The 22409-nt window shown below is 38.1% G+C and overlaps 2 protein-coding genes across 2 annotated transcripts in view; both read left to right on the top strand.

Moving 5' to 3' along the window:
• LOC309475644 (SLAM family member 5-like) overlaps positions 1-22409 on the top strand; it is a 101683-nt gene that overhangs the window by 18735 nt on the left and 60539 nt on the right. The window lies entirely within an intron of this gene.
• On the top strand, positions 7337-20563 carry LOC309475640 (SLAM family member 9-like). Its single transcript, XM_082138527.1, has 6 exons — positions 7337-7543; positions 17310-17648; positions 17804-18103; positions 18958-19074; positions 19163-19259; positions 19485-20563. The coding sequence occupies exons 1-6, from the start codon at positions 7501-7503 to the stop codon at positions 19528-19530; spliced, it is 942 nt and encodes a 313-aa protein (XP_081994653.1). The 5' UTR covers positions 7337-7500; the 3' UTR covers positions 19531-20563.

The raw sequence follows: 22409 nt of genomic DNA on the forward strand, positions 1-22409 counted from the left end.
TTACCACAAGAATATTTCCGTCAAACCGAGACCATCAATTTAAATCAGCAGACGGGGATCAGTCTCTTCTCGACCGTTGGAATTCAAAAACGTGACGTGCACTCGCGAGAGACAGCGCTGCGTGAATATGCTCGCGCAAATGCAAACAAATTGTTTACTTTGTAAAATTAATGAAAATAATGAGTTTATTACTTCTTTTTGTTTATGTTTGCTGTTCAACAGATAAAAAATTTAAATCCATAATGCAAAATTGTTTAGTTGCGGTAGCCTACAATAAGTTCACATAAATGACAAAGAATGAAATTAAAGAGCAGCAAACAAGGCTATAAGACAAGACAAAAGCATATTCAGCTAGAAAATGGCTTAGAATGAGCCCTTATGTTTGTTTTTGTACTGAGTAATTTCTTGTTATGATGATAATGATGATGATGTGCGATATAGCTAAATCTTCTGCAATAATATTTTTATGTTTGTTTTTTTGCCTACAGAGTGCACGCATCTAGGCTAATGTAAAGTTACATGATGAAGTCTAGTTATACTAGTGCGTGTGTGCATTTTGAGTGCGTTCTTTCACTGCATTATTCAGTGTATTCAAATGCATTTATGGATGCATGTGAATGATCACAAAATTCAAGATATGGGGGTTAGAAAATGTATATATCTATAGCATTTTATGTAGTTAATCAATATCACACGAAGAGTGCCATTTCAGTTTTTCTCCTCCAAAAATCAGCATGATTAAAATGTGATATTACAGATGTAATATATACTAATATATATTAATAGACGTTACTATAACAGTTTAATAAACAACTACAAAATGTTGCAGAATAATGTAATATATTAATGAATAATAGCCTAAAGAACCTTTGTGCCAAAAGGGTTCTTTCTTGTCATTATAGAACCTTTTTAGCATAAAAGGTTCTTTGGAGTTGAGTAAAGAACCCTATGGTTCTATATAGAACCCCAATGAACCCTTTTTTCTAAGAGTGTAGCCTACTATAGGCAAAAAAAAAAAAAAATACTATCATAGACAAAATAAAATACATTCTCTCTCTCTCTCTCTCTCTCTCTCTCTCTCTCTCTCTCTCTCTCTCGCAATTTATATACACACACGCGCACACACACACACACACACACACACACACACACACACACACACACACACACACACACACATATATATATATATATATATATAAACCTGACGCATTTAGAAATTCTCTTCCCCCTTCACATCTGTCACAATAAATTTAATTTATGCCTTACCATTGTAGTTTAAATAAACCATATATCACTCAAATTTCAACAGGGCATCTTGCTTTATCTTTATTATTTCTTAAATAACCAAACTTTAGCAACATACAGATCCTTTGAGCGCAGTTGATGACACTTTGAAGTGACGCTTGAGTGAATAAGAATATTCCAATATAAGATTTCCTCCGATTCCTCCATCCTCATTTTCTTTCCTTGCAGCCTTCCCCTGCACCCAAGGGAGTGGAGCTGAGACACAAGGAAAGGAAAAGAGGATGCACAAATAAGAAATGAGAAGCACCCAGACCCTCTCATCTCTCTAAATGCTTGTTCAGCTTCATGCAGCTCTGCACAGACCGATCGTTGTCTGACTTAAAGCTACACTGTGTAATTTTTTAAGTTGATTCTTCGCAAAAAAACACTTTTTTCTTTCAAAATTATATGTGCTCATTAATATGTAATTACTTATAACTACTTAAGTATTCTCGTAAGCGTAGAATATGCCATTCAGAATACATACGAGCGAGTCGCTCGAATGGCGGCAGCCATGTTGCGCCTCCATCTTGAAAATACATTAGCCAAAGAGGGACAAACCTAGAAATTCAAGCTTCGCCTTTCGCGTTTTTACACTTGGTGGCACCGTGACGAATGCGAGGGGGAGATTACTTGCGACTGCCGGCAGATATGAAAACTCCAGCCACCGTAGGAGTTAAAACGCCCTCGGAATGGGAGGGGCTAGAAAGTAATATTCAGTTGGTAGTCATATACAATTTCACCGCTAGATGGGAGAAAATCCTACTTGTAGCTTTAAAGCACTGCATGCTGGATAGAAATGTTGTCTACTTGAGACAGCGCAGATGCCACGTGACTGTGACGTATGCCATCAAAGTACCGCAAAAGCGATTCGAGATCAGCCACAGGACTCAGCCAGCGCAGCTTCTCAAGAGCGGCTGCACGAGCTCCGATGACGATACAACTGCTCCACGATTGGCCGGATTCACCACATGACAACGATCACATGTGTGTCGTGTTTATTCTCACACCTTCAGTTCTACCAAAAAGACTCAGAAGGATTCTCGAATGAAATAGAATTTATTTTGTGAAAGGATTTTACAGACGAAATAAAAGTAGATGCTCGACAAGCTCCATCTCAGAGTTCTTTGGAGTAGGCCCCGTCCTCCGTCCGGGTCTGAAAGTTAGCTTGTAGGTCCTGCCTGATGATAGAGGCAGGGGCGGAGCCTACCCCCTGACGAGTGGACGGGAGCCATTCTGCTGGTGGTGGGGAGGATGGGGGAAAACTTTGCTATGACACCTGCGGGCAACAAAATGGGACGGTAAGATCAGTCTTTTATAAGCTGTGCTAATTACAGAGTACCTGTGACCGCGCTCGTTGATTACTGATCTCCTGGAGGTCCCGGAGCTGGCTGGCTTCCGTAACGGTACCCACGACTACCAGAGACGCTCCGCTGCCTACACGGAGGATTTACGTTATTTACCCGGCTGCTGTTTCACCGGAAGATTTTCGTTGTCATTATAGTATACTGAAGAATTCTGTTCTTACCTCTGGACTTCTTTTCTGTTCATTAAAGACTGTATTGCTGCATTTCGCTCCTGGGTCATCTTTCTCTCCACGCATTACAGACACAAAGTATTGAATGAAAATGTCTCTGAAAAGTCTGTGTATTTGACAAATATTGCATTTATTTCACTTCAGCTGTGGTAAAGTATGCAAACATAGCATGAGCGTCACTACGGGAAGCAGAAAGTGTCCGACTTCACGTCTCCGTTTTCAGCTCCTGCAGCCTGCTACTCTCACCTATCGGTTTTGACATGACATAAATGGACCCAATGGGTGCAATGTTTTTAACATGTTTTTATGATGCTGTTTCTGCATCTCCCTGTAACCCCAATTAGCAAGTAAAAAAAAAAAAAAAAAAAAAAAACGTGACATATTTCGACACATTTCAAAATATTATACAAAATGTGTTATAACAAACCAATTATATCACACAGGAGACTTACAATGGAGACTGAAACTTTATTTAAAAGGAGCATGATCATATAATCCTGCCAACCACAATACAAGATTAAGCATATAAAAGCCTATGCTCAGTGATCATGAACCACCCATCCCACTTTTCTGTCCATTTTATTTGCACATTATTTATTTTTTGCAAACAAGAAAGATGTTCTTCATGCACCTTGACATACTTTCGAGTTGGGTTTCTGATTCAAAGCGAGATGTACTGTGGTCTATGCAGGCTATTGGCTGAAGCCTATTATTGTGGTATGTGTGCTGTAAGCGTTACGTGTGTGTACAGGTTGCTGGGTTTAGTTGAAGGGCGGCTTGTTCATAAACTTCAACAGAGTAAACAGCCTTACAGCCAGATGATCAACCTTGATGCAGAACTAACTGAAACTAATTTCTTCAAAAATGACTGGTATCTGTTTAAATTAATCTAACAGGTATAAACCTTTTTTAAAAGCTTTAAAAAAAGTTACAGCACGAAAATGCTTAAAGTCCCTGTAAAGTCAAAATTAAGTATGTGTTCTGAGTTTGTCACACCACAGAAAAATGTGTTATTAGTCACCCAGCCAAATTTGAATGGAAAAAAAAGCCGGCAAGTACATAAAATAAGCTATCGAAATCTTGAAAAAATGAGCAGGAGTCTCTGCTCTCAATCGCTGGGGGCGTGTCCGCTGGCTGCGCTGAAACCACGCCCACACACTCAACTGTCTGTCACCGCTACAGCCAGAATGGATGCTCCTAGCAGCTTAATTGTTTTTACAAAGCCATACATGTTCGAGCCTGGACTACCTACTATAATTATAACATAAGCACACAAGGCAACTTACACTCATTGGTGGGCACGCACTGCCAACGATGGCACCAGTTGTCGTCGCGACGGGAGGATGAAGGCTGAGGCGGGAGATAGTCGGCTCGGCCGCAGTAACAGCGGATTATCAGTGAATCCCAGTTGTCTCCGACTAAAGTTTATAAAACTATCCCGTGTGAAATGATCACTACAGAGGCAGGTTTTGGCGGTGATCCTCAGCTCTCCATCAAGGTGGCTCTTCACAAAATTAATCCACCTCTTGTTGATGTGATACGTTAGTTTTTCGTAAATTTAAATGATCTGTTTTGTACAATTACGTGATCGCATCCAGGTTATATGCATTTCCGTGATGAGGCATAGCTAGCTAGCAAACTGTAGGCTGTAGTAACCATAGATATCATATAAAGCCTTTATATGATATCTATGTAGGCTAGTAACTAACAGTACTGACAGTAACTCACGATCTGCAAATTGATGTGAATGTGCTATATTTATATATTGTTAGGGGAGGGGACAGCGTCAGGGGCTCCAGTGCGTCATCAAGTAGGGCCGTGTCCAGGAGCTCAGGGGCTTCAGTGCGTCATCGAGCCCCCGTGTTAGCCCCGCCCAAAAAATCCGGAACACAGCAATGGTGAAAAACTGTTTAACGGTCTAACTCCACAATTCAGTACTTCACAGTTCACAGTCTTTGTAATATGTTTTAGCAAAACATTTCTAACATTTCTAATGTGTTTAGAATTTTTTTTTAGAATTGCCTTTACAGGGACTTTAAGGAAATTTAAAGCAATATTTGTCATCTGGACTCTTGCTCCCCATACTTATTTATTGTTTGACTTTACATCTTCTTCTATCTCTGTACGGCCCAGGAGGAACATTAGACACCTCCTGAGGGTCTCATGAATGTATTTAAACCAGATGTCATGATTATAGCAAAGAGAAGTAAAGCTACAACTCTTCGACAACTGCCACCTCCTCAAGTGTGAAAACAATGCCTTGAAAGTGTGAAGCAAGAACAATTGTGTAAATGTAAATGTGTTTAATTGTATTTTGTGGTTGTCGTACTTTCACAGGTGGCCTTATACACACACACACACACACACACACACACACACACACACACACACACACACACACACGCACACACACACACACACACTACTCTATCTCACTCTCTCACTCTATCTCTTTAAAAAAAAATGGCCACACAAAATATTCTGTTTACATTCTACATAATTCTGTTCTTCATGAAAAAATGTAGTGATATTTACCTTGATGTACATATGAAACTCTTTGATATATCATCTTAACACGTTTATACGCACACGGCACACGTATTCCTCCAGACATGCGCACCTGTAAATCTCCGACAGATACAGTAGGCTACTGTTAAAAACGCTCCATCGAACGTTTCAAACGGCGAAAGAAAAACGTGTTCGAATTTACATGATGTTTCAGAACGCTGCTTTCCGCAGAAACACTGGAATAAAACGTAGGACTCTAAAAAAATACATGAAATGTATAAAAGTGAAGGCAGAACAGTCTTTCTGTGATATTTAGCCTAATTATTTTTCGGACTGAAACTACAATTACTTTCTAGGCAAAAGCATATGCAACCCAGTTTATCTAAGCTGGAGTTGAAGCTGCTTCCACTGCAGACAGCAAGCTAAATATGCTTAATCTTATTAGTTTAAAGATTATATATGCATAGGAACTCGTGAAATGTTCAGTGATTTCTTCCAAAGATTTTTAGATTTTTGGCTAAATTTTTGCTCTATATTGTGTTGATATGGCAATTAGTAAATACACTAAGTTTTGTCATGCTGGCACGTGTGGAAAGTTTTAAAGCACGTGTGTTAACTAGCCCTGCGTTAGTTTGTGGTTTATTGTGTTGAGATGTGAAGTTAAAGCACAAGAGTTTGTCTGTGTGAGTGTATAAAGTGTAAAGTGTGTGGTTTCTTTTCTCAACCACATAAAAACCTCACACTGATGTTCTGTCAGTGTATGAAAGAACAGATCACAGTTTAAATGTGCTCTTATAGCACTTTTCTGTTGAAGTTGAGTAAAGTCAGAATGATTTCCTCTCATCTGTGTGTTATGTTCATGTTAGGCCTGTGCCGTGAGTAAATAGAAATCACTTTTATAGTTTGTGCACTTTTTTATTACTATAGGCCTATGTGGATTGTTTACGGACGGACAGAGTTTATTTACGAGATCTTCTCTGTGTAAATAACATAATGTTGTCTGGAAAACGTTTATATGCTCTTCATGAGTGTTTGTTGATACTGATGCAGTGAAGTCAGTGTCAGTGATGGAGATTCTGTCACACTGATCTCAGACATACAGAGAAAGTCAAGAGTTGAGGAAACCAGCCCACAATCAAGGTGGTGTTAGAAGGCGGCCTAGAACGGGGTTTATAAAAAGCCTTGGAGAGGTTTTTTTCAGGGCCGCAATTCGGGTGAAGACTTTTACGTGTTTATGTTATTTTTGCCTTTGGAATTTTTGTCTTTGTATTATTCTGAATCTTTTTAAATAAAGCATTTATTATCATGTTGTGGTGATTCGTAAAAATTCGTAAACATTCGTAAAACAATTCTAAAGTAATTTTTCCCTATCAGTATGGGCTATTTCATGAATTTTTGTAATGAAATATTATTAGCAAACGCCCTGTGCATTCGAACCCAGGACTGAACTCGGCTCCGCCGAGGACCCTGGATCGACATCTTACATCTTTAATCTAAAGGTAAGGGCAATATTTTGACTGCAGTGGATTAGGGAAATATTTTGAAAGGATCTTGTATTATAATAAGATCCCCTTTCTACGTCAGAAGATGAGCGAAATCTGAGTGGCTCGTTTTTTCACATGCTTGCAGAGAAAGGCTTACTGGGTTGTCCTTTTTCACATTTTCTGGATTGGAAGATGCACCAGGGACCCGATTATAGTACTAAAACACTGAAAAGGCCAGATTTTCATGACATTTCGACAATTTGACGGTTGTCGTATAAAGAAGTCACAGGACTGTGAGTCAAATCTTCTGACATGCCAGAATTTCATTTTGTTCGCAATGGTCATTAATCGGCTGTAGGTGAACACTTCCAACTAGATTTTAGCCTAGAATCAGAGGAATCTTTTAGGATTTGCAAAAATGATCTCAGAGGTCTCGTTCACTGTGAGTAGAGAGAACTTAGTTGTCCGTCTTGCCTGCACTTGTTTCACTCCTCCCCTCGCTGCAAACTCTCGCCTGCATTTCAGGCAAAGCGCTTCTCTAAGGAACCTGTTATTCGGATCTTACGCTGAATGGAGTCCCTCGAAGTATTAGCCTGCTTCTTTTTTCTTTTCAATCAGAAAAGCGAAACTATTTTCTTACCGTCTATGGAAAAGACGTAGACAACTAGAATAGTGTTGCAGAAGATGGTTTACACATCTTTATTGTTTTGCTCATTACTTTTAGGAGGTAAGTTATGCATTTTTGTGTCTTTAGTTCTTATAGTCGCATGTCTTGTCTCATAATATGATAATTCTTGTCAATTATAAAAGGGTGAAAGATAAGTTAAAGTAGCCTAGATGACAAACATGTATGTTGTAGGGTCTCTGTTCAATTTGCACCATCAAAATTAACCAAATGAAAAATTGGCTTCAAACTTTCATTTTCCATTTCTTTGGAATAATTCACAAACAGATCATTGTTTCTCAGTTTAATTTTCAATTCTACAAGCTGGGTTATTGCGTCCGAGTCTGATTTTTGAACAAACATAAAAAAAATTACTCATTGCTGTGATTTTCCATTTCTCTGTGTTTTGCTCGCGGTTGGACCGTACCAGTTCCACTGGGGGGTGGAGCGGGGGGTGGGGGGTTGGGGGTTAGGGGGGTGGATGCATAGGCATTAGAGCGCTGTAGCATTATGTGTAGGCTATGGCATGTCTGAGTCTGTCCATGATTTATCCATAGGGATTTATCGCAGTGGTGTACAGTCTACGTGATACGCAGGTATACGCCGGGCCAAGGATTTCCGTATACCCACTTAAAAAAGCGTGAGGATACGTAACAACTTCGTTTTGTGTCAGAACTTTCACACTTTCATTCATAAATTCACCCCGTCTGTGTTTGCGAAGCGTGTAACGGAGAGCAGATCACCAGTTTGCATGGTGATTAAATTAAGTTAATTAATGCAGTCTAAATCTACAAAAACCCCTGTCTCGCTCTGACTCAAGCTATTCTGACATTCCAAAGCACTCTCATTTACGACACCTCTGTTGTCTTGAGATTGCTCTGCGCAAGACGTGCAGCCCAAATGGCGCCGAAGAATGGTGTAAATCACTGATTACCTCTCTGGAAACACAGATCTCTTACTTCAAAATCAACAAAGACCGTCTGTTTATGGCCTGGAGAGCCTAACGCTGACCAATGAGAGCGATCCCGAAAGCACCCCCCCCCCCCCCTAGGGAGTCTCTCGGACACTGATTTACACGTAGACACTAATTAACTCTTCACAACAATAAAACAGTGTTGTAAGACCAGATGCCAAAACATGTGGTCTCTGCTGAGTACATCAATTCAAGGAGTCAAACGAACGCACACACATAACCCTCACCCGCAGCGCAGGGACAAAAGTTCAGCCTGCGGTTGTGAACTTTCAAGACGCATTCACACACACACACACACAGAAACACACGCAGGCCCTACCACGTGCGACCAAAATCCTTGTATAAAATATTTTAAATGTATTTTCTTGATGTGTGTATGATCCCCTGTCCCAAATATTATGCCTATGTAGTTTATTGGCCTGTAATCACTCTGTGGTGCCCACAATCACAAGAAATTATGTACCTCCTTGATTTTAGATCTTAGAACGGTCATTCGCGGTATTGCCGTGTTCCACAAACCCCAACGATGCTGAATCTTTAACACAAAATATCAGAGAATGCATTGTTTATTAAATACCAGTGTTATTAAGTTATGGACGAATTCATCGTTTCAAAACCCCGCGGAAAGGGGGCGTATAGACCTCGAAACGTCAGGAGGTGGGCCCGATACGTTGTTAAAGACGATTGGCCCACGTACGTGAGGGAGGCGTGAGTTTTTCGCGCCCCTCTCCTCTCAGTGCAGTCCGCCAGAGAGAGAAAGACGACACGCCTCCTTCCCTCAAGGAAGCTTCGCTCGCTTTTATTTTCCTTTTTATTTTCCTTTATTTCCAAGTCTTTTCTTAGAACTACTATTACTTAAGTTGATAGTCTCCTGAAACCAACCCACGAAACCAACTTAAGGCTAAGATAATCTTTGCTGAGTCTTCGCTCGCTCCAAGTCGCTATAGCAACCAGAACGCTGTGACCACGTGATCCAGGTGCCTTTATCCAACACAGACGAACACACACAGAAGGCCGATCTTCCAAACAGAGTAACGTAGATCTTTTAAATTTGCAATCTGAAGGAAATGCTGTTTAAAGTTGTCTAAATATTACTAAGAAACGTTGGGGTTTTGTGGTGAATGACTAAAACTGTTTCTATCTCTCTCTCTAAATTCTTTTTCACACACACAAACATACACATTCACACACACACATACTCTCACCCACGTGTGCCGAGACAAACACACTACCACGTGCTCACGGAGCCGCCGGCAAACTCACCTCTCCTTACAAACGCTACCCTCTCAACATCTCACACGCACACCTAAAATCATTCTTATCTCCACTATTAGTTTCCTCTCGCTGATTTTCTCTCTCTCTCTCTCTCTCTCTCCCAATCTCTCTCCCTTCCTCTCTCTCAAACCTTTTTATTTTGTTGTATTTCTGTATTACGATCGTTATATTGCCTGTTTTGTTTATGTATTTTTACTCCTGCGTGATTTAAAGTAATTGTGTAATCGCTAGCTTGTTTAAATAAACTTTGTTAAATCATTTGAATTAAGTTTGCCTGTTTTGTTTCAAATTCTGAGTCCCTGACGAGTGCAGATTTTACCGTATAAGCTCTACGATTGGTTTTATTCTTAAAAAGAAACCTAAAATTGTCTAAAACACGGAGATAATTATCTTCTTTGTGGCCACAAGAAAGTGTTATCTATCAGTGTTAAAGACGCCCGATTTCTGTTCATAAAGTATACATTCTGTCCGCCGGACGGCCCGTCTGCATGATAAATGAACATTCTTCAACTTCTACCTCAAATTCCCCCTAATTGAGTAAATTCTACCCGTCTCTATCAGTGATTATTACAAGTAATTGTGTAATCGCTGATACAAGCCGAGGCTTTGACCTATTCCCTATTTTGAATAAATTAATTTATGGAAGCAACAGATGCATATTCACATTGATGAATATTACCGCTAATTTGAGCTAGTTAATTCCCCAACACAAAGTCATTGTTACAAGCGACACGGATCGAATCGCGGAATCCAGTCACAAATGGAGCTTGCTAAGCAGAACGTCACGGAATTTGGCTATTTTTGAAGGGTTTTGAATGAATAAATCAAAAGTAGGGCTGTACAATGAATCAAATCTCGATATGGACTAGTGTATATGAATATTAAAGTTAAAAGAGACTGCAATTGTTCTACGCGTCTCTGGGAATGAGCGCTCAATGTGTGCTCCACTACACACACCGAAGCACGCGTGACTCACGCTCGTGGTGTTATATTGCTGATTACAGTATACTCACTACAAAAAACTAGACACCACTGATTTATCGACATGTCAGACACGCCAGCTTTCAGACACCACATTCTTCTCTTCTTTAGCTATAGTTGTTTTGAGGCAGTTTCTTTCTATCATGTTATTTTAATAACAACTGTCAAAAGCATATCATTGTAACACTTGAGTGGTTGTTAATGCGCAAGAGCGAATCTCTTCGCAGGCGAATTTCCTTCTCTCTCACACGAATGTCGGGTCGCACTTTCAAAATTCGCTCTGCATTCGCTGACTCGCTGAGATATTGCGCGTGCACGCTCAATCTTGGTCCTTTTGACTCAATCTCCATACTTTTTATATAATTATCTAACCTCTTTTATTTAATGTGTTTATAAGTTGTAAGCCATCACCGATTAAATAACATAAGGATTTATTAATAGCTACTATATAAGTCATCATTAGTAGGCTAGGCTATTATTGTTTTAGGTCAGTGATGGAGTACTCGAGTCCTGGACTCGGACTCGAGTCCGACTCGAGACTCTATTCTCTGGACTCGTGACTTGACTTGGACTCGCGGACTGATGACTCGTGCTTGGACTCGGACTTGAGGATAGCCTAAAATCGGACTTGAACATTCATCAAATGAATGACGTTGGATGAAGTTTCTGACCAAATAGGTTATAAAATTTTGATTTAAGATGTTACACTCTTCCTGTTTCGGGCTCCAAGACTGGCCGGGATCTCTTTTTTTCCCGCACAAGAACGAGCAGAGAGAAAGCCCCGGCCGTGCGCGCACTCACCATCTTCAAACGCTACAGCGCCCTGCCTATGGTTAATGCATCCCCACCCCCCGCTCCACCCCCCAGTGGAACTGGTACGGTCCAACCGCGAGCAAAACACAGAGAAATGGAAAATCACAGCAATGAGTATTTTTTTTTATGTTTGTTCAAAAATCAGACTCGGACGCAATAACCCAGCTTGTAGAATTGAAAATTAAACTGAGAAGCAATTATCCGTTTGTGAATTATTCCAAAGAAATGGAAAATGAAAGTTTGAAGCCAATTTTTCATTTGGTTAATTTTGATGGTGCAAATTGAACAAAGAACTGCAAAGCGTTACACGGACCGTTGTAGTTCACTATAGTGTGATTTGAATTGTTCTGATATGGTTAATTTCACTTTTAAATGGCAGATTTTTTAATCAATTGATTAATTTTACTGCGTGTATTGTAATTATATTTTTTATTGATTAATATTAATATGACGTTATTTCAGTATTCCAGAGGTTCAGCTATGTTGTGTAGCCCTATAAACTGTTGGTGTGAAAAACAAGACTTGAAGTAAACAACAAAATATAAATTCAAAAGTTTGAATTTAGTCTGTTTGCCTTTTAATTTATCTGTACTTAAAGGGCATCTTGCAGGGTTTTTTTCTTTCAAAATTAATATATAAACTTGTATGAAAATACCATATGAAAAGTTAATGCAGGATTTAAAATTGTTTCGCAAGACATAAGGGCACAAATTTAGTAGAAACGTGACAGTTTCCTTGACCGTGTTGAAAAAGCTGTTTTTTCATCATCGCGTCATATTACGTCATGAGAGGGAGTCGTTTGCCGGGCTCTGCGTTCACCTAGTGGTGTTCAGTGAGAGCGGTCGTGATTCAGTGTGTTTTCGGTGGTTATTGTATTTCAATTAATCATTGTCGTGGTAAATTATTGTGAATTGTGGCCTGTCAGGACTTCGAGTCCACAGGTTTCCGGATGATTGCTATTCAGGATGGTGCTATCTTCCGTGCCTGGGTGCGTTATGTGCAGCTGAAAAGACGGGACTTTACTTCTGCATCTGCTTCGAAAAACATGGTAGTGTGTAGCGTTCACTATAGACTGGATGATTATAATCCCTGCGATATGATGGAGTTATATGAGATGATGGTGATATGTGCACACTGTCACAGTATCTTCATCGCCCGGTCCGTCGTCAGAATGTGGTTTAGGCGCCGGTAGGAAACATCATGTTCACGGATCCGTCAGAGATCACTCATTGTACATCTGTTTTAAAAAATGTGCATTGTCTTAATTTAATTCATCAACATATCCTACATAAACTTGGTAATGTAATGCATTTATGTGTTTGTTATTAGTCTGCAGCCGAAACTTATTATTATTATAAATAGTTCTGCAATTCATTTTCAATCTGTACAAAACCACTTTTATGTTTGTGTTGGCTGTTTCTACTTATAAAGTTTTTATACAGTAAGACAGTTGTGATTATTTTTTTATTCATTGTCACCAAAATGGGGCCATTCAAAGCCTTTATAAAGTCCCTCTTTCTCTGGAAACTTTTTCCTAATGGCTGACACAACACATGCAGATATTAAGGGTCCAATACTTTGCTATTGCCTGATACATGATAATAATCTGTACAATATTGTGATCGGAGTATAGTGTTATACATATCGTCGGCTAATGTGGATATACTGTATCTATAAGCAAACGCTGGTCTCTCATCAAGACACCTGCCCTGGTCTCCTCACACCACAACTCAATTTCTCAATTTCTTGGTGGTTGAGGAGATTCCCCCCTTCTATGTAAAGCGCTTTGAGGTCTCAGAAAAAGCGCTATATAAATGTAACAAATTATTAATTATTATTATTGTTCTGCCTAATCCTGGCCTGTCCTGGGGCCCGTTCTTCGTACGTCGCTAACTCAGTTAGCTGGATTTGATTGTTGACGATTTGGCATGATCTTGGATTGTTTGGTTCTTCGAAGCTCATCCTGGACTTGCTGTCATAGCAACAGGTCCGTAAGCTTAAACCTGCTTGGGAGCAGGCTTATTTCATGTTAACAGGATTAGTCTGCGGCTTCATAAGCGGAGCTGATACGGGAAGTCCAGCGCAGCGCGATAGTGCACTTTCTGAGATGTATATTTTTTCTCGTGACTCGTGAGATTGTCGTTTACATTATTAAATTGTTGGAAACGCACATTTATTTTCGACTTGTCGGAGTCGGGCTTTAACTACAGCACAAACTGTTTGCATTGCCCTAAGATTATTTGCGAGTGGCTCTTTCCTTTACACTATTGGAGATGCGGAGAACTTGATGAAAAGTGCTGTCTGTCGTGTCATTCTGAGTTTACCTGGCGCTTTTAGGTTTAAAAAACAGTTTTAGTTTTTTTTGTGGCATTTCCAAGCCACTTAAGACCCAATGTTGTAAAGCAGTTTTTATTTTTTTTATTTTATGAAGATCATGCAATCATGACCATGCCGATTGCAGTATGTCACTCAGGCTTCACTAACGTGATTGGTACCATAGATAGACTATAGGTAGACCATATGCCATCAAGGCCTCAATGAAGGGGATCATGTGAACAGAAAGGGGGTTCACAATGTAAATGTGCAGCCCAGTTACTATTGGGATTCTTAATATTCCAGATTAATAATATTATATCAAATAAAAAAAGGCAGTTGACTAAAATCTTCCATATCACAAATGTGAAAGCAAAATGGCCAGGATCTGCACATGACTTAAGAATTTTCAGAGATTCACATTATTTGAAAGTGGTAAGGAAAGTTCCACAATTAAATATCAAGCTCACTGTATTACATACACTTATGCTGATCCTAACAGAACTGCATTTTTTCATAGGTGATTATGACATGTTCCTGCCTGCAGACAGGTGTTTTATGACCCCATTCCCTTACCCAAACCAGTTACAATGCAGCTCTAGCCAGGACAAGGGCACACAATGAAATGAACTTTGGCTAACTAAAGGGAAGATTTCAGAGTCTGATAAGTCTGAGGGTTGCACACCTGACAGGGCCTGTGACATTGTTGCATGTGCCATATTACACAACATTGCCAAAAAAAACACTTTTCATTAAATGTTTATTATAAGACAAATATGCTTAGTTCCTTGAGTTTTATATCAATTGTTCTTTGTAAAGAAAAGCCAGTGGTCAAGTGCCTGCAACAAGAGATATTAGACACATGCCTCATGCAACAAATAAAAAGGAAAAGTTGGCTATACACTGCCCACCTGTAGGCCTATGTCTCCTCTGTCTGTGCAGACTCTTCTGTAGGCCTTTCTGTAGATGTGGAATCCTGCAACTTATATTGCAGCCATAAAGCATACAAGTATAAATTAAGTAAAGTTATTTATGCACTTGCAGGTAGGCTAGTTCCTCCATATGACAGTTATCTGAGAGGGTTTATTCACTGTCCAGTGCAATGGAAACAAATGGACATTACAAAGTCTTATACTTTCTTTCCTTTGGAAAGTTAGAAAATGTCCACTTACTGCACATATTTCAGCCACCACTTTCTTGGGAACAGATACAAGTGTTGGTGTATTATGTAAAAGTGTACAAAAGAGGAAAACACAATGTCATTACAATGAACTACACTCGGGAAAAATGTGATCAATAACTCAAGGCAAAATAGTTTTACATTAACATAAGTTTATCAGTTTTCACTTTCACAAGTCAAAGCAATTCATCATTACTCAAGATTTAACAGTTGAAATGACTATACTACGGCCTTAATTTAATGTAGAAAAAATTATTTTACAGTGTAGGCTACTCAGCCTTTTTCTTGGTTGCTTTTATAAACAGACAACCATTTATTTAACAGTGCCTTTTATAAAAGAGACTATAATATAACTAAAAATGACCATTATGTAGAATATTTTTGTACTTCACTTTTATTTGTTCCCATGTTCTAGTGTGGTGACTCTGACATTACAATGAACAAAGTAATTATGCAATTATTAAAATACAAATATATAGGCTAATAAGTGCTACAAACATCTAACATGGCCACATCTAACGGATTTAAATTGTCTGCTAGTTTTTGCCAGCCCTCTCCTGGCTTTTATAGACTTTGAGGTGTTCCCTGGCGTTTTGATTAAACATTAAAATTCCGAATTAACTTCGACTATTAGTTCTTGCTCTGCTGAGGAGAAAAACTGTGATAAGCAACGTACGAAGAACGAGCCCCTGCTCTCTTGGCTGCATAGCAGGCTCATAATTAACTTATATGGCTGAGGTCCGTCATACGAGTAAACATTTACAATTTCCTCAGCGTCCGAACTGTCATTGCGATCCATTGCTTTCCTATTGTTTACTTTGACCACACTCCCTCCTGTTACGCACTTCCGGCGGTTTTCAGATGCGGAAGTAAAATTTTCTCACAAAAACGACTCTAGAAGCCTTAATAGCGTTTTATAAGTATATATTTATATTTAAATCTAGTTCCTACATTATTTTTCTATACATTGACTCACTGGGTAGTCTAACCTGCAAGAGGCCCTTTAAACATTTAAGTTAATTCAATGAAAAGACCATATTCTGTCAGTTTCCACATTACTCAATTGAACTGACTGAGGGAATCACTTTCCTCAAATCATTTGAGTAGTCTCAACTTCTTAGGGTTTACATTGTATCATTATATTACTTATGTCATTTTTTGGCTGTTTCATTAAACTGTTAGAGTCTTTTGCCATTTTAGGGCCCTATATTTAACGATCTAAGCGCATGGTGTAAAGCGCACAGTGCAAGTGCACTTATGGCATGTCCGAATCCACTTTTGCTAAGGACAGGAAAAATGGTTGGCGCTACCTGCGCATGGTCTAAAAGGGTTGTTGTCCCTATTCTTAATGAGTAATGGGTGTGTTTGGGGCATAATGTGCAAAAAAACAAACAGAGTGTAATATAAGACAGTTGTGCTCAGGCCATGGTGGATTCGCTATTTACATGACAGAATTTGCAAGTGGTAGACTGAAAGCTTCTCTAGAGAGGAAACGGATCTGGTCATGCGCGAGGTTAAAGCGTGCAAGCAGACCTATGGGACAAGCCGGATTCCACCATATCTTTTACATGTACACAATATTAATCTTTTACATTGTAATCCTTTTATTTTTTATATTTTGGTCCATTTTATTTCGCTTTGCAAATTCGCTTCCACAAATTCAGTGGTTCAAATTTGACAGTAAATTCAAAGTTGACATCCAAGGAACTGCAGGAAAAGCAATAGATTACAGAGCATACTCTCCATCTGCTGTTAGTCGACCTCGCCAGCAGGGGGTGCAAAAGCGTGTGTTGTTGACGAAGACCAGAGCAACTGTTAGAGCAAGCCATTCATTCATTAAAAACTCATTTTCAGACCATGGGCGCACAAATGGGTGCAAATGCATTTGCTATTTAAACAACGTGGCGCAGGACGTGAAAAAGATAACTGAGTCGGGCTGAAACTAGCAAAAAACACTTGTGTTGTGCCTGGCGCTGCGCTGCATCGGGTGTATGATAGGCCCTTAAAGCTGACACAGCAACAACTATATTCAAACACTGTTACCAGCTTAACAGCAAATGGGAAGATGATCTAAGATCTTATTTCATTAGGGTGCATCTTATTAGTGTGGACAGTAATGTAAGGATGAAGCTTTATGCTTTTTTTGTTGTATATTTAGCTTTTATGTACTTTGTTTAAACTCTTAGGCTTAAGAAATTATAGTGTTGTTTTTTTCTGTCTTTCTTTAAAAAAAAACTCTGAAAGATATCTGAGGTGATAATCGTGACTATGTTATGCTGACTCTTTTGTTCCAGGTGTGTCTGGTGTTTATTCAGATGAAACAGAGACAATATCAGTGATGGAGGGAGATACTGCCACTTTAAACACTGATGTTACTGAAATACAGAGAGATGATCTGATACTGTGGACATTTAGTCCTCGAAATTCAGAGACTCGTATCGCTGAAATCTATAAACAGACCATCTCTATATATGATAGTGGTGATAATGAGAGATTCAGAGGCAGATTAAAGATAGATGAGAAGACAGGATCTCTGACCATCACAAACATCAACACATTACACTCTGGACGTTATAAAGTACAGGTCATGAATGGAGGGATTAAACACAGGAGTTTCAATATTGCTGTATATGGTGAGTAAACTCATGGGCTGAATCATTTCAAATGTTTTTATTATTATTAGTTTAAATATATTTAAATTAGAGCATTTATTATATTATATTAGATGATTATTTATGGATTAAAAGTAAAACGTTTCTGATCATTGAAAATATTTCATGTTTCTTAGGTCTTCTAACTGTTCCTGTCATCAGTGATTCATTGCAAAACCCTTCAGTGTCAGAAAGATCATCAGATCAAAATTGTTCACTGGTGTGTTCAGTGTTGAATGTGAGTGATGTGACTCTCTCCTGGTACAAAGGAATCAGTGTATTGTCCAGCATCAGTGTGTCTGATCTCAGCATCAGTCTCTCTCTACCTCTGGAGCTTCAGTGTCTGGATGATTCATACAGCTGTGTGATCAACAATACCATCAGCAACCAGACCTCACATCTGGACAACATCACTCAACTCTGTCAACCATGTGAAGGTACGTCAGTAGGGGAATTTCACACTATAATGCATTTGAGAGGGTTTCCCAGCACATCCTTTGACGGTTACGTTCTTACCTATAAATTATATAAATTCATTTGAATATAATTTTCGTTTTGTAGAAAGCCTGATACAGCGAGTGAGTGTTGATAGATGGTTGAGTGTGTTTATCAGATGAGAATTTGCTCTTTTGTTTTATAAAGTAAGCATTTTTAAAGCACATAATGTATAGCATCCCAGCTAACAATGTTCCCACAACTTCTCTTTCACTAATATTTTTTTGCGGTTATGTGAATGTTAAGATAAAACATTATTTAGATAACATTTTTGAATTTGCATGAAATTATTAATATTTGATATATTGCAAGAGAACGTTTTGAGAATATTTTTGAAGCATCCATTTTGTACTCGATCAATGTTAATGTTGACCTTCTTGGAATATTACAATTAACATTCAGAGATTATAATATTGTGAGTAACAAACGGTTAGGAGAATGCTGTACTAACATTATGTAACTTTTTAAATATTGTTCTAATCACTGCAAGAAAACATGGATATTTTAACATTTCAGAAACATTGTAAATCACTGTTTCCACAATAAATTTGTTAGCTGGGAAATAGTGTATATTTGATTTGGAGGAGAACATTGAGCAAGATTTGGAATAATAATTTTTTTTCATTACAGAAAATATTTTTTATCCTGTTAATTACAAATAATGTAGAGATTAATTGATTATCAAAATAACTCTTAGTTGCATTTACTAAGATATGTTTCCCATCAGATCTGCTGTTTTCATATTTGTTGAGACTCTTACAGTAGATTAATGACTGTGTGTGTTTTATCATTGTAGAATCTCACCAAACTCCAGTTCTCCTTGTATCGCTGCTGTTGCTGTTGTTGCTGGTCACAGTTTTAGTCGTGTTGTTCTTCTGTCGCCGCAGGAAATACACACAAGCAAAACAAGACGGCAAGTATTAAATACAACACGAACATTTATATTTTATTGAAAAAGTAATTCGCAGAAATGCCAACAAAGCCTGTAACCACCATTTCAGTAGGCTATAATAAATGTTTTTGGAAACAGCTCAGTCTAATGAAGAAGAGGTTGATTATACTGATGCAACATTCATTAAACACAGATCTCCGGATACGGTAAGATACAATCGTTATTCTCTGCACTAAATCTCTTATGAAAGCTTGCTAAGCTAGTACAGTTTATTTGTTTGTCTAGTTGTTTTTACATGCATGATGTTGTATAATTAAACACTCACACATCATTCACAATTTTTAAATAATCTATATAACTGTTCATAATGTGCTTGCTTGTTTTGTTTTGTGAATTGAGTAATGAAATCATTAAAGTGCATTTCATTACAGGAGGCTGATGGACGGGATCAGACGGTGTATTCAGAAGTCGCTTTGAGAAGATGATCATTCAGACTGTATTATTATACAGATCCGTTTATTAGACCACATGTCTGTAGAACACAACCGATAAAAAGATGTCATTTATTTCAGGGATTTTCAGGGACTAAATATAAAATGAGGCTAAATGTGTTCAGTGCTGTGTGTGTGTGTGTGTGTGTGTGTGTGTTAGTGGCTCCCTCTGCCGAAATCTACAGGAATTAATGTTGTAAAAGGTTTGGCTGGTTAGCATTGTTCAGTTAGCTTCTGCTCGTGTAACCATAACTGTCTGTGGGACAAAAAGCATAATTTCAAAAACACGGCCTTTGACTGAATAATTTTAAAATACCTGCTCTACTAAAGACAATATTCTAATTTTTTTTTTTATGTATTGCTGCCTACCAGTGTTTGTAAATTATCAGTTCAAGATGATAATCTCAGATACTTAGATTATTGATCTCATTTAGCTATGTGGTGTAAATAGTGAATTTACACATTTAACATTGTAATGTATTGTAATCGGCAAATAAGAAGTTTCTGAATGCCTCAATCCAAGAACTAATGTGATATTATTTTTGAATGTGACACATTTACTCATATGAAGTTTTTATTTTTCTGAAGAAAGGTGTCGTAATGTAAATCACAGTAAATAGTGCACTATTTAAAAAAATTTTTTTTTAAATTTTTGTTTTTGCGATGCCTGTCTTATTTAGTATTATTTATGTCTGTATAATGTGGTCATTTATGGACACCAGATGAAGCTTTTGAGAAAATGTTAAACGCCAGTAACATCTGAATAAATATCTCCAGTTTAGGAGTCATTTTAATGTGACAAACCCTGTTCAGGTGAATTAATGTGACTGATGATTTGAGTTTTAGCTTTATTCAGATTGTTTGAGTGTATAATTTTAGTAATGCACTGAAGATGATGGCTGCCTTGTTACCTTTTTTGCATCGATCAGGTTTATTCTTGTGTACTTGATTTTTTAAACTGTAAAAGTGGCTTGTCTATTTACTGAACAAACATTATTAAACATTCTCTCTGCACTGATTATGTTTGTCTCTTTAATCTTTATGCCAAAGTAAACCCAGATATAGAGGCTGAGGTGAACACAGTGTCATCTTCAGTGAAGTGCATGTAAGCTGATTCATGGAAACTTCATTGTTTCCAGTATAAGACTGGATTCTGTTGTTTCTCGAATAACTTGACAGTGTGGTTGAAGCTTTAGGTTTCACAGGATGTGGATTTTATTTGAAAGTGAGAAATAGGAAAGAGTAAGAAAAATTCTGATAATTGACAAGCACATGTGAAAAGTTTAACATCCCAGCAATATCTCATATCAACAAAAAAATACATTATACATTATATATTAAAAATACATTATATACTACAGTCTTTTTGTGTCAGTCAACATTCTGGTTGATTTGTCTAACCTTATTAAATAAAACCTTATCAAAACAAGTGAGATTTCACTCAGAAACCATGCCATAAATATGTCAAATGAGACCCAGTGAATTCAGTATTGAATGTGTTTAATCATTGTGCTATGGCTCCTGCTGACTGTTTGAGGAATCCATGTGTTAATGGGTTTGACTGGTTATAATGGTCAAATCAGTCCTGTCATTGATATGAATTTATATTCACTACCTACTGAATGCTTCAATCCAAGATGGATATATGAATGTGACACGTTGATTCATGTCAAGTTATTTTTCTGAATAAGGATGTTATTATGTATGTAAACTACAGTAGACTAAATCGATCAGTGAACTAACATCAGGAAATTATAAAAATGTCTGTTTTTCAAATTGTACGAATTTTAATTAAGTTTTTGCTAAATCGGAATCTCTTGAAGAAGCGCTCTACTAATTATATGAAGTAATAAATATGCAGTACTGTTATGTTTTGAAAAAAGCTACTCTTGTAATTTTTTATGCGTCTTCTGACAGCTAATTTAACTAATATTCACATTAGCAGCTCTGTGTTCTTTTGCACTTTTTTTTCATATAGCCAGAAGGGGTGTGTTTATTTATTTGACAGGAAATAAACTCTTATTCTGAAATATTCTCTCTGTACTGATTACATTGTTATGATTTTCCCATCTTACGTTGGAGGGAAGAGTAATAAAGAGCTGAAAATTAATCAATGAATATGATGATTAGCTCTTGTTGAAGCCTTGTTGAAATCTATTGAGAAATTGTCACATCCACTAATTAATTTCCACCAGCAGAGGTCAGTGTCACAACAGTTTCATTACTGTTGTGACACTGACCTCTGCTGGTGGAAACTAATTAGTGGATGTGACAAGTTCTCAATAGATTTCAACAAGGCTTCAACAAGAGCTAATCATATTCATTGATTAATTTTCAGCTCGTTCAGCAATAATAACAGACTTCAGCAAATGTCCTCTAAATGCTTTAATCACGGCCGGGAGAGTACTCGAGCAATTCTCAGAGAATCTCCCAAAAAGAAACACGGCCATAGGATCTCAGACAAATTTCAGAGAGAATCCCACCAGCAAACAAGAATACAACAGGTTTTATAGGATAAAGACAGACACGACAAATAAAATCATCGTGACTGACTCATGACTTAACTCACATCACCTTCTATCAATATGATTGGTTCAATTGGTAAAGCAAGCCCCCACTGTCATGATAGAATAAACAGGAAGCAATCGCAGATACTCAAAGTGATATTTATTCTCCAACGTACACACAACAGAAAGAACAGGAAGGCGGCGATTCAGACTCAGGCAGGGACTTGATGGTCTGTGGTGCGCTGGTGCGGTGATAGTGGTGAATCCCAATCCCGGTGCTGGAGTGCGGTGAACCCAAGGATGACGAACACAACGGCAGGAAGACAAGGCAAGGCGAACACAGACACGGCAACTCCAC

Source organism: Leuciscus leuciscus (genome assembly GCF_965113295.1).
Source record: "Leuciscus leuciscus genome assembly, chromosome: 15".
NCBI classification, from domain to species: Eukaryota; Metazoa; Chordata; class Actinopteri; order Cypriniformes; family Leuciscidae; genus Leuciscus; species Leuciscus leuciscus.